The sequence below is a fragment of the Curcuma longa genome, chromosome 11 (genome assembly GCF_044706935.1).
Source record: "Curcuma longa cultivar G26 ecotype Majalengka, Jawa Barat chromosome 11, ITB_CL_G26_1.1, whole genome shotgun sequence".
Taxonomy (NCBI): domain Eukaryota; kingdom Viridiplantae; phylum Streptophyta; class Magnoliopsida; order Zingiberales; family Zingiberaceae; genus Curcuma; species Curcuma longa.
The window spans coordinates 24,420,972-24,435,089 of NC_133871.1; the positions used below are offsets into that span (position 1 = coordinate 24,420,972).

Sequence of the window (14,118 nt, forward strand, 5' to 3'; positions counted from 1 at the left end):
GAATAGTATTTTTCTTCAACTTTATAAACTTTTGGCGAGAAAAAAAAAGGATCTTTATATGCAAATTCAATGGAATACATGTGATTCTTCATATTTCACCACATGGGTTGCAAAAGGTTAATCTTGTCTATCAATTTTTTTTTTCATTATTATCATAGTACTTTACATATATACAAATGTAAAGTAGATAAAACTATATAATTTTGATACAATCATGAGCTTCACTACAATGTTAAATGAGAAACATCAACATTGATGACAAATAACTTTGGCATTGATTTTAAAATGCCAAATAGAAGAGGCCTAAAGGCATTATATTTATTTAGGTTGTATCCTTAAATGATGATATATACTTTTTGTCAATAATTTTTTAATATCTAAAAATAAGTTCCTCGGAGTTTTAAGTGTCACGATGTTGATAGATACACCTTGATTTTCAATCAATTATATCACATAGGAGAGATTATGTGGAGTCATACTTAGCCTTTTCTTTCATTCAGAGCTGTCTCAGTCAATTTTGATGTCTAGGTAAAAAAAAATAATTATAATATTTTTTTAAAAAATAAATATTAATTTTAAAAAATTTATATAAAATTTAGTTTTCTATGTTTTTGAGATGCAAAGTTATTAATTAATTTTTATATTCAAATTTTGATAATAAAATTATTTAATTGATAAAATTATTTAATTTTTTTGAGATATTGTTGAGTGTAAATAAAATTTTATTAATTTTAATTTTAAAAATTTTCTTAGAAATTATACTAATAATTATTGTTAATAGTATTTTATAAGTTATCTATGCATTAGTTAAATTTTTAATAAAACTTTAGTATCTCAAGCATTGTTATAATTCTAAATTTATTATTTCTTTTAGAACTTTTAATTCTCAAAATAATTTTTAAAAAAATTTATTTTGAGAATTGAAAGTGTCACCTCATTAGTTTCATTCTCATTAAATTATTTATTTCTTTTAATTACACATTTTAATATTAAATTATTTTTTTTTATTTTTTATACTTTTTTATATCTAGAATCATATTTTTTAGCTGATATATCTATACTCAAATAGTATTAAAAAATATAGGTCCCTAATATTTAATCAAAATAAAATATTTGAAATTAAAGAATAGTAAATAATACAACCTGATTTATATCTTGTATTTTCAATTTGATGATACTCTAAATTTTGATACTATTACCTGCATAAATATAATAAAATAATAAATAAATACTAATATTTATTTAGATTAATTAGAATGAACATCTAGAAAAATAATTGATCAAAATTTAAAAACCTTAGGAAAGAGATTATTCTCAAACATTAAAAAATAATAAATATATAAAACATTATGCAGTAGACGTTTTAGTAACAAATATCAATAATAAAAAATAATAAATTATAGCAAAAATCAAATAGCTTATAATTTATGCAGACATTAAAATGGGAAGAGTGATCTTAAAGAGTATGAGAATGGATTCAATTTCAAATTTTATTTTTCTAAAATTTTGCTAGGGATTCTCACGAAGGAAAAAGAGGGTTGTCGTTGCTTTGCTGAATCAGGAACCTTACTTCCTATTGTTAATTATGAGGATCATTTTCTTTGTGTCTAATGGATGAGGAATCCCTACTTCATGTTCCTATCGAGGAAGAATAAGGAAGAAGAGGAGGGAGATTATTGAAAAGGGAGGAGAAGGACCTTTGAGAGTCGAATGATCATTGAGGAGGGAGGGAAAGATCGGATCACTTAGAGGGAGATCAAAAGAAAAAGAGTTGGCTAAGAAAACAGATCAAGAATTATTGATTTTAAAAAATAATAAAATGATATGAAATTATCTGTATTAGGGAGAATAGAAGAGCACGGGAAGCCGCTTGTGATTGAGAGAGGGAAAGATCTTTTTTTTTAAAAAGAGATAAATCGGAAGAAAAAGAGTTAGCTAAGGGTGAAATATCAAGAATTTATTAATTTTAAAAAAATAATTAATTAAAATATAAATATAAATATTATTAAAATATTAGAGCTTTTGGCCCAATAAAATAAGGACTTTAGACATAGGCCTTGGCTTATGCCTTTATGCATGACCGATCAGATTGCTTTCATTTATCTAGTTGACATGATGAGGTCACCTCTTGCTTCTATGGATCATATGGATGATGGGGATAAATACTAAACAGAGGTTTCTAAATTCAGGGTCAATGGCACTGCTAAGCGACTATGTATTATCAATAAACATAATCCAAGCCTATATATTGTTGCATGTATCCACTTGAAATAAATAATATTCAACTACTTTTTATGCAATTCATCTCATATATATTATTAATTAATTAAATTCATACAATGTTGTTATAATGTATTATCAATAACTTCAACATAATCCAATTGTACTATATATTGTTGCATGTATCTCCTTGAAAAATGATTGAGCCTTATTAATTGTTCTTCAACTACTTTGAAAAAGAGGAACACATTCCCAATTGCAATTCATCTCATATTTAATATGATATGGATAAGCTTGACAACGAATATTCATACGATGTCATCCCAGACAATATATAATAAATAATTAAGGTCCTTGTTGGCCTATTTCATTTTAAAATAAAGTAAAAAAAAATACCCTCTTTCATAGTCCTATAACCTCCTTACAGATGAGGATCATGAAGTCGATCATATGAATTTATTGGGATAATAAATTTCACCTTTTTGTTACAATCATTGATTAGAAAAAACTTCCTTGATCGATGAAAAAAATTAAATTATTATAAAATTATATTTGAAGCTCTAATACAAATCTTAATTATTTCAATTAAGGTTCTAGATTTTTTAATAAAAATTTTGATATTTGAAAAAATAGATATGATACTGTACCAAAATTTTAGTGTACCGAAATTTCGGTATATCAAATTTTCAGTATGGTTAAATTTCATACCGTTCATACTAAAATTCTTTGGTATTTCAATATTTTCAATATATCAAAATTATAAAAGAAAAAATATTTACTCAATTGTATTGGTGCTGGATTTTTAAAAACCAACACCAATAATGTGGTGTTAGATTTCTAAAATTAGTACTAATAATACTATCCAATCAAAAATTAAATAATTTATAAAAAAATTATTCAGTATTTTGGTATATATCAAAATATTAAAAATAATAAATCTACCGATATTGAAAATTATGATACGGTATTATACCGTATTGAACTTTTTGGTATATCAAAATTTTCGATATGAACAGTATATATTGATATGATATATGCGATATATCAAAATTTTTGATATTTTTTCCACCTCTATTTTTAACGAATTCTATTTAACAATTTCAACAATATGACGTTCTAATTAATTTACCTAAACAATAATAAAAATAAGAGCAAATTTTAGAGGGAAGTAAATAAAAATTTATTGAATTTTAAATTTATCTGATTTGTTTGAAATGTATTTAAATTGTTAAACTCAGGGTTATTAAGTCGGGAAGACTGAGCTTTTAAACAAAGAATGCAATGAACAGAAAAAGTCAAATTAAGAATGCTAAGCTAGTAGTGAAGAGTGAGTTGCCAAATTGGAAAGCCAAGTTATCTAATAAAGAAGGCAGGTGATATATAAAGACACGACTTTAAATATTTTAAATATGTACGTATGGATGAAATAATAGTCTTTCATCTCTACACACAACTTTAAATATTTTAATTATATATGGATCAAATAATAGCCTTTCATCCCTACATATTTAAAATATTTAAAATTGTGTTTCAATATAAATCGGTATATGTTGCCTACAACTCTCAATATAAGACTATTATTTCATTCATTTTTAAATAAAAAAACGTTAAATGCTCTAAGAGATACAACAAAATAATTATTTTAAAAATTAATTAGTTTAGTGATAATCCTAATTAAAATTTTTATATATTCTTGTGGATCTTAAATATCTTGCAAAGATGTGAGTATATAATGATTTAGTAAATTTAAGGAACACGATTAATGAATTATATTTTAAATTTTACTTAATTTATACTCATTTAGTTAACAATATTGTTGGCTAAAATAACTAAATACAAATAAATGAATAGAATTTGAGAGGGAAAAAACCCTCTATTTTGTTTCTATGAAATACAATTATGTGTTATAATTATTATTTTTTAATTTTGATAGTTTTTAAATTCGATGTAAGTATTTAAATTTATTTATTTTATATATTTTTATTATTAAACAAATATGAACCAATTCTTATTTCACCAAATATTAAGTTTTTTTTATCAATATCCTATTCATTTACATCTAGTATTAAGTATTAATTTACTTAAAATCAAAAGGAACTAATTGAAATTGAATTAATCAAAAAAATTTAGAATCAATTGAACCGATTGAATTTTACTATTAAAATCTAATAAATCAAATTGATATAAAATTAATTATTTTGGCCTATAACCAAATTAACTATTTAAAAAAAACATTAAAACTTTTTAATAAAAACTTAATCAATTTAATATATTTTAAACTCCAAAATTGGAACTAAACTAATTTAATCAAGATAATTGATATTCTTAAAAAAAAATAAATTAAAATATTAATTTAATTGGATTATCCATTATTTGGATTAAATGGATATTTCACTTAGCTTCCTTCCATTTCCACAAGTGCTACTTTCTAAGAAAAATATTAAGTATAATATAAAATTAGTATTGATTATATATATATTTATTCAAATATAAGAATTATAAATTAAAGTTCAAGCTTCTAGACGGAGTCAGACCTCGCCCCCTGCTACCCTGTCTTCATGTTCCATTAAATTTGTAGTTGGTAGTTGTCTCTACTTTCTTATTATTGTATATAAAAACAAAAAAACAAACAAAATGACCTAGATTTATTTATTGACGTTGTTGAATCGTTATTTTACAAAACAATAGTACAATTAACTATTTTTTATCATAAAAAAATCTGTGCATCCTATTAGATATGATGTGCATCATATCTAATATGTTGTGCAATTACTTTTCACGTAGAATATTAAATGTGAAATTATGATTAACCATTTTTTATCATAAAAACATCAGTACATCCTATTAGATATCTCTAATATCTCTACATCATATCTAATATGTTGTCCAATTACTTCTCACGTAGAATATTAAATGTGAAATTATGAAAACTATAAAATTAAAATTATTATTAATTGACACATTACTTGTTGGTTGGAACGAGAAGTTATTTCTCTGAGACGGAAAGAATTCTTCTCGCTCTTAGCTATTTGATAGTCGATTATAAATTGATCTTATGATTTATCTCTTTTATATTTTGTTTTGATAGGGTGAGAAAAAATTCATTAATAAAATTAGAAGAGAAATGAAGGAAGAGGAGGTAAAGTATTTATTAATTTCCTTGTGGGAAGAATGAAAGTTAAATATATAAAATTATAAAAATATATTTACTTTATAAATTAGAAAATAATTTTATTTTTTATAATATTAATATTTATTTTATAAATATAAATTAATTACTTTTTAAATAAAAAATATCTACTAATTTTTTTATGTTATAAGTTTTTTTTATGAAACATTACAAATGTTATTGTTGTAATATGTGATAATGATTTAAAACGACGGATATATTCAGCAACTAGAAAATGATTAATTTTATAGATTTATTGAATAAAGAAAAAAATTTATAGTTAGCTAACAATGGTAAAAATTTCGATAAGGAATAAAAGAGTGAAAAGATCATGGTCAACCAGAAAAATTTAAAAAATTTAAATTAAATAAATTAAATAAGTTATTTAAAAATTAATATTTTAAAACAAGAATAAAATTGAAATAAATAATATTTAAAATTATCTATCTTTTTCTTACATTTTAAATTAAAATGCAAAAAAAAAATCTTCTGTTTCATGGATAAAAGTAAAAACTTACCATTCCCTCATTTTCCTCTCTTTTACAAATAAGATTTAAAATTCCTTTCCTTTTTTTATCCTTCATTTTTTTTTCTTTCATCTCTTCCTTTCAACAAAAAGTGAAATTTATCACTCCTATTTTTACACATTCGATCTCATGACTATCTATAAGAAGATAAATTGAGAAGTTGTAGTTGACCACGACGGAGGAGGACATATGTCTCGATTTCGTCAAGATTTGATCCTCCACTTCAATAATTTTATTCTGTTGTAATCAACTTAATTGTATCCCGGGAGCCGAGCTAAGCTGAGATGAACATAATCATTTTTGCTACGATTCGAGACAGCTAGCTACACGAGAAGAACGTCAGTTAAAATTAATTTCTCTAAATCTGCTCAAACCTCAGTGTTTAAGAAAATAATGACGAAGCCGTCAATAACGCCACCTCATCCTCTTCTTCCTGCGGACGCATCTATAAATTCTCCATCGATTGCTGCAAATCAGTATTAACTTAGATATAGTTATCATTTACGTACGTACGCTATAATTTAGCTTAATTAGGCAACATGGTCAGAGAAACAGAGCACTACGTTAAGCTCGCCGTCGACTACCTCTTTGCCCATGGCGTCTACATCCTCCTCTCCCTCTTCCTCGCCTTCTTCCTTATCCAGGTGCCGGCGTCTGTCTCCTTGGATGATTTCCGCGGCCGGCTAGATTCGACCGCAGCAGTGCTCGGCGGCTGCCTGCTCCTCTGCCTCCTCATCATCTACCTCCTCGTGCGGCCGCGGCCGGTGTATCTGATGGAGATCGCGTGCTACAAACCGAAGAAGTCGACCCAGGTGTTCATATCGGTGTCGGACTTCGCCGGCGTGTTCTCGCCGGAGAACCTGGAGTTCCAGCGCAGGATCTTGGAGCGCTCCGGCCTCGGACACGAGACGTACCTGCCAGAGACGGTGGTGCGCGCGCCGTCGTACAACCATCCGGTGGAGGCGTGGAGGGAGGCGAGAGCGGTGATGTTCGAGCCGGTGGAGGCGCTGCTGAAGAAGACGGGCCTGCGGCCGGAGGACGTCGACATTTTGATCGTCAACTGCGGGCTGTTCAACCCGGCGCCGTCACTGTCGGCGATGGTTGTGAACCGGTTCAAGCTCCGGCACGACGTGATCACGTTCAACCTCGGCGGGATGGGGTGCAGCGCGAGTCCGATTGCGATAGCGCTCGCCAGAGATCTCCTCCAGCTCAACCGGGATTCGTATGCCATCGTCATCAGCATTGAGAACACCGCCATGGGCGGCAGGTAATGGGGATCGATAATGCTCCTAAGCTGAAGCCTTTCCGACCTGCATCTACTGGAGATATTCCATGTTTTTAAAAATATTATTTTCCTTATAATTTAATTTATTAATAATAGTTTACCGGATATAACAGTGAATTGTTGTAGGTACGAGGGCAAGGACCGGTCGATGCTTGTGTCGAACTGCTTGTTCAGGGTGGGCGGCGCCGCCGTGCTGCTGACTAACAAGCGCAGCGAGCGACGGCGATCCAAGTACCAGCTTATGCACGTGGTGCGCACGCACACTGGCGCTGAGGACCAGAGCTTCACGGCGGCGGCTCAGGCGGTGGACGCCGACGGCAAGCTGGGCATCTCCCTCTCCAAGAACCTCATGGAGGTGGCCGCCGACGCGCTCCGCATCAACCTCACCACCCTCGCCCCCCTCATCCTCCCCGCCTCCGAGAAGATCCTCTACGTCGCCAAGTGGCTGGCGGGGAGGGTGAGGAGTAACAAGGCCGGCGCGACGAAGGCGTACGTGCCGGACTTCACGCGGGCTGTGGAACACGTGTGCATCCACACGGGAGGCCGCGCGGTCGTGGAGGAGATGGGGCGGCGCCTGCGGCTGACGGAGTGGCACCTGGAGCCGTCGCGGATGACGCTGTACCGGTTCGGCAACACGTCGAGCAGCTCGGTGTGGTACGTGCTGGCGTACGCGGAGGCGAAGGGGCGGGTCCGCAAGGGCGACCGCGTGTGGCAGATCGCGCTGGGAGGCGGCTTCAAGTGCAACAGCGCCGTGTGGAGGGCGCTCCGGACGGTGGAGGCGGCGGCGGAGGACACCAACCTCAACCCGTGGGCGGACGAGATCGGCAAGTTCCCGGTGCAAGTCGCCGTCACGCCCAACGCCGACACCATGGGAGTTCGCTTCGTTAAATTTGATTATTAATGATTGATGCATGCGTGCCTACAATTATATTATGCGTGCGTACAATTATATTACTGCATGAAAAAAAAATATGCCTGCTTGCTTTGTGTTTGTGTTGATGAATTTATTATTAAGATAATGTACTGTAATTGAAGAAATTATGGCAGACAATTTCCTATTATAATTATTTGGATGTTTAATTGGATGTGTCTTTTCAACATTATATAATATATAAATTTGATTATCATCTGATCAGACATTAAGAATGTTAAATGTAAGTGATATGAACTCACGATTTGACTAACAATTAATGCGATAGCATTATATAACCTCTGTTATTTAAATTTACTAATTTATATTGATTATAGTAGATTTAGTAAAATTAATAAATGATAAATCTGCAGTAAATGTAAATCCTAATAAATGATATATTTGGATGCATGTCAGGTTAATATTTCAATCCAAACTAAATGAGTTAACGTCAATGCTTAATTTTCAAATTAATTAATATGTTGTACTAGATTAAAGAAAAATAAAATAAAATCTGTATATTTAATTTCAAAAGAATTATTAAAGAACATATAATATTTCTATTATATATTAATTATTAAAGAAAATATAAAATCGTTTGCATATATCTAATATAATGCTCTAAGCTAATATAAAGTGTTCAATTTAAACAATTTTAATGTAATTTAAATGGACAAATAAATTAAAGTTCATTTAAATATAATAAATTTCGTAAAATATTATTACTACCGCCAAAACAAACTTTTAATTTAGAAGTCTATGATTTATATTAAATTTAAATGCTAGCATTAATTATTTGTTAATTAATCATGAATTGCTAAGATTAAACTTAATAAATGAAAAACAATAATATTGATAACTACTCATTTAGAATATTTTAGAATATTCTAAAATATTTTAGAATATCTAAAAATTTGAATACACAAATAATACAATGATAAATAAAATATATTTTACATCTACTCATTTTTGTATTAGTTTTCATAACCATTAATTTAAATCTTCTCTCTTCAATAAATGCTAAATAATAAAATTATTATTTTATCTCTCCCGCCCAACGCACATGGATTTTGCTTGTGTAGGCATAATTAAACTTGAGTCAGACCTCTCCTAGAAAACAACTAAAACTTTTATTATTGCAACTATTTGAAACTTTATCAGTTCTTATAAATTATATTTCAACTACTTTAAAATGAATAAACAAAAAAATGATTGGCTCTTATTAGTTAGGCTTCAAGCCTTCAACTACTTTGATATGAATAAATGCTTTTTTTTTCTTTTTCTTCTTTAGATTTTAATATCTGCCTTATCTTGTGTGTTCTGATAAGTAGGAAAATATATTTTAATACATTTATTGGTGGTATACATTTCATTTGGAATTTGGAGTAGAAATTTGAATTGAATTCTTAACTTCTCGAATTAAATTCAGATCCAACTAACTGGAAAAAGATCGTCTGCTATCATTCAATATATATGAATTATACTGCACTGTTATGAAATTGGTGGTTGATATCACTTGGGAAAAAAAAAACATTTCCTATTGTTTCGTCGATTCATCGAAACAAAAAATCAACGCCTATCTACCAATTGAATTTATTGAATAATTATTTAAAATTATCATGATCATATACTAAAAAATTAGTTATTTTATTTCTATATTAATTAGATAAATAATCTATAGATATAGAAATAAAATATAAATAATAATATATATCATATAATATAAATAAAAATAAAAAATATAAGAAACTGGAAACAAAAACATTTCCTAATGTCTCTTAGTGTGCATATTCATTTTTTAAAAACTAAATATTAACTTTAAAAAGCTGAAAATATCTAAATATAGCATGGACAATTATATAACTAGCTAACTGTTGCATTCTATCCCTTCACATTCAACCGTATTAATAATTAGTACGCACCGTTTTGATTTTTTTTATGAAAGAATATTTAATTTTACTATTCAACTATATATAATTATCCAAATACCTTCTCATATTAATTTGTATTATTATCTTCTGTCTAAACTATAAATTTTAATTTCTAAATCAGTCGAACGCGTTATAGTAATTACGAAACCATAACTGTTACAAATGTTGTAGCATTTATGTTTTCGTAATTGCTATAGTATAAATATTAAATGAGCACGTATCAAAAATATTCATATTATAATAATTACAATTTCATAACTGCTACAATGTATACTTAAACTGTTTAAAAATATTTATATCGTTGCAGTTACGAAACAGCATGAATGTTAGGTGAGCATATGGAATTCACGTTGTAGCAACTACAGTTTCGTAACAATTATAATAGTTATAACAGTTATGATTTCTTAACTGTTACAACGTAAATAATAAATAAATAAAACTAACTCCACATTATAACAACTACATGTCAGCGAAGTCCTAATCTACACTGACATGTATCTTAACCATCCACAAAGCCCGCTTTCTCCTACAATAATGTTCATCAATTCCTTACTAGTCCTGTAATTCAAACTGCAGAATTCCTGTAATTCGACCCTAAGGTGAGAGTCCAATATAGTGTTGTTTAATCAAACAAACTGCAGAATTCCTGTTGAGTATCATAGGTAACCAAATCTTTCTTTCATTTAGTATCCACAATTCACCATTGTTTTCCCTCGATAATTCAACTGCTACTTTTCCTGGATCACGTGGCAGCTTTGTAGTTGTTGGCGACCTTGCTTCTACTTTAATAATTATCAACTCCTTAACCTTCTTTCTTTGTGAGGTCGTTACTCTGATTCCTCGAGTGTATTGAATCTGTTCGAGGCTGACATGACAAATCCTATTCTTCATATTTCTGGGACTCTTGAAAGCATAAGAATACAAAATATATATCTCACTAAATTATCAGCTTGAAGCATAGAGGCACCAGTAAGTGCGTACACATTCCTCAACTTTCAGAGGATGAAAATCTTCTTATAGGGCGAGTATATACTCTAGCCCAAGCTTAAGTACTGTTTAGATATTTTATAAGGGTATTAATCATCATGCTAAAAAAAAGACTGACAAGGAGATACTAAATAAAGAAATGTCAACTTCATTTGGCAACTCAGCAATATAAACTATTAACAGCTCCAAAATGAAACTACTTACAGTAATTGAAAATTTTCTTATTTGCAGCAATTCGGACATGTATAGTTCCTTTTGTTTTCTTATGTTCTGCAAAGAATATAATGTTAAGTGCTAACCATAGATATAATAATCAACAAACATGTTATTTTTTAAATAACCAAGAGGTCAGACAGGTTTGTCCTAAGACTTTTCTTTTATCCAGTACGTAGACAAATCTACAGCATCTCCTTTTGTCTAAAACCTGTCTTAGCTCTTTACTATCCCTTTCTTATCCTTTTAACTCCTCCTTAAACCTAATCAACTTGTTTATCAGTAATTTCTATCATAACTAATCTAATGGATTAGATCATGACCTGAATAAATCACGTCATAAGGAAACTGGAGGCCTAACTTGATAACCTTAATCATGTGGCTTAGATACTCAAACTTCCAGTCAATTAACAAAGAAACTCATATGCATTATGAACCCATGTATTAGTTCACAACTAAAAATATGAGACTGAGGTGGAGTCTGACAATATGTAATTCCAACTTATGGCTTGATAAATTTAGTCAATGCCCTAGTTTAAATTACTTCAGAATCTAATAGGTGGCTCCACTACACAGGTTCAATTCCCATAAATCCTCTTGTTAGTTGGCATTTTTTATTTGTATATTTACAGATTTTGGTATGATTATGTGAATTTTGATAACATACGTGCCAGATGCTGTCTGAGGTTAAGTGGAATTGATTGACTCTTAGATCATTCTAATTTAACAGTAAAGTCGCCTAATTGATCATAGATCTCAAATAGCACAGAAAATAACTATAACCAAAATGAGCATAGTTATCATTGGATGAACATACCTAATTAGATTGCTTACTGACTTGGCACTCTTACATGCACTTGTTAGTAATATTTGCAACAAGGAACGGTTATATGTAAAATTGTGTCACAAAATCCTAGATAGAGAAAACAACAAAAATAAAGAAACTCATAGGAAAGGAAACCAATTACTAGTCTAAAATACTATTTTATTTTGTTTCTAAAGTGCCTAAAATAATGTTTTATTTCCTTTTTACTCATGCTAATTTACTACATATATCATACTTTATTCATATCTTAATGTGACTGGCTCTCACGCTATTTTTTTTCTCACTCATTCAAGCAATTATAATTCTCTATTCAGAGATTTTTCATCTTTATCGGCAAACAACTAACTGATGTACCATCCATGTGTTATTTTCGTGCAACATCCAGTAGTATCATAGTCTTAGTTTGCTCCTTCGCTGTGCTTCTCTGTCAGTCATCATTTTCCCTTGTTCTTGTTGTCGGTTCTCATCCCTTTATTTCTCCTCCGTCTGCTCTCCATGAGCATTTTTTTGTTGTGTCATGTTATTGTGTGACAAGCAGCTTGTGTCACTCAGGTCCTCCTAAAACTTTTGGTCCCTAGTGCAAATGTTGTTTCCGGACTTTCCTAAATGGGTTCAATTGTAGATTGGCTACCATGGATTCCATTTGAATTACTTATCTTTTACCCATGTAAAATATATATTGAATAACATTAATGAGGTCAAATTCCTGACAATGAAGATTAAAATATGATGACAAGTTAGGAGTATTATCATCGCATTAACAAACCTTTCTAAACAAGAGCAACTGAACAATGATGAAAAAAAGCTGAGTCACTTTGAAAGAGACCCTAGCAAGGAAAATAGTGTTTCTGTTTTTTTTCTTGTTCCTTTTATCAGCATAGAGAGCTCCAGTTATGATGATTATTTTGTCAACTTGTTCTAATTGAAAAACACAGATGTGACATATCAACAGCCTGAACTTAAACTCCTCTTTGAAAGACAACACAGATGTTGTTCTAATGGAAAGACAACACAATTACAATGTTCATCTTTTTTGGGGGTTTTGTTCTTCCTTTCTCACCCTTATACCCACTTCCTCCCACTTCCATCTCCATTCTTATTTTGTTGGTTCAATTCTCTTTTATTGTTCTTAAGATTACAATGTTTCCACATCTTTCACTGACACTACCTCTTTCCATTTCAAACCTACTAAACCTATGGTGATGTTCCATGTACTTTTATCCTAGAAATCATTCTACTGTAGTCAAAAACTTCATTGGCATAATCAGTTCGCCTATAATTGTTGCATCAAAAACCAAAAACACACACACAAAAAAAAGGAAAAAAAAATAGAGTAGCAAACAACAGCAATGTGACAGTTTTTCAGTTTCAAAGGGATATAAAAAAAAATCAGGAGAACATATCAAATGGTAGATACCATGGAACAATATTATTTGTTCAAGGCTAATAGCTTTTTCACAAATGAAAATTGGCACATGTTGTCTTGCAACTAGTATGTAAAAACCTGCGGTATTTGACATGTAACTGGAAACAAAGAATTAATGTGCAAACTTACATGAAATCTACACATAGTGCGTGCTAGAGTAGTCCATTCTTTCCATTGTCTCCAACCAATGTTTCAGGTGACTCTTGTTGCTCTTGTTGCTGTGGCTGCATCACTTGATGTTGCATTCCCCCAATTCCACCATCAGCACCACCTGCTCCTCCTCCAAGGAATTGGCAAATAATCCTCACCAAGATGGCAATCATTTGCATCTGAGCTTGAAAAGCATCGGCTTGCATTTGCATAGCCTGTTTCTCGTGCTCCATCTGCATCACCAGGATCCTTTCTCTCCACTCCATATCCTCTACTTCCCTCCTCTCCTCCCTTAGCCTCCTCTTTCTCCATTGCAGTCTCCTTCCCTCCTCGTCGTCCATCTCCCTCTGGTGCACAAATGCCCTTTTTGCAGCGCCCTCTCCAGATACTCCTCCTCTCTCACCGATTCTTTTTTCGCGTCTCCTTTCCTCCCTCCTCATTGCAATCTCACCAAGCTCTACCATCTTGGAACTC

The 14,118-nt window shown here is 31.0% G+C and overlaps 1 protein-coding gene across 1 annotated transcript; it reads left to right on the plus strand.

The window, feature by feature from the left end:
- Positions 1–6,455: 6,455 nt before the first annotated feature.
- On the plus strand, positions 6,456–8,190 carry LOC141840926 (3-ketoacyl-CoA synthase 11-like). The gene is made up of 2 exons (XM_074729030.1): positions 6,456–7,183; positions 7,328–8,190. Exons 1-2 carry the CDS (start codon positions 6,456–6,458, stop codon positions 8,100–8,102), a joined length of 1,503 nt encoding a protein of 500 aa, XP_074585131.1. The 3' UTR covers positions 8,103–8,190.
- Positions 8,191–14,118: the final 5,928 nt, after the last annotated feature.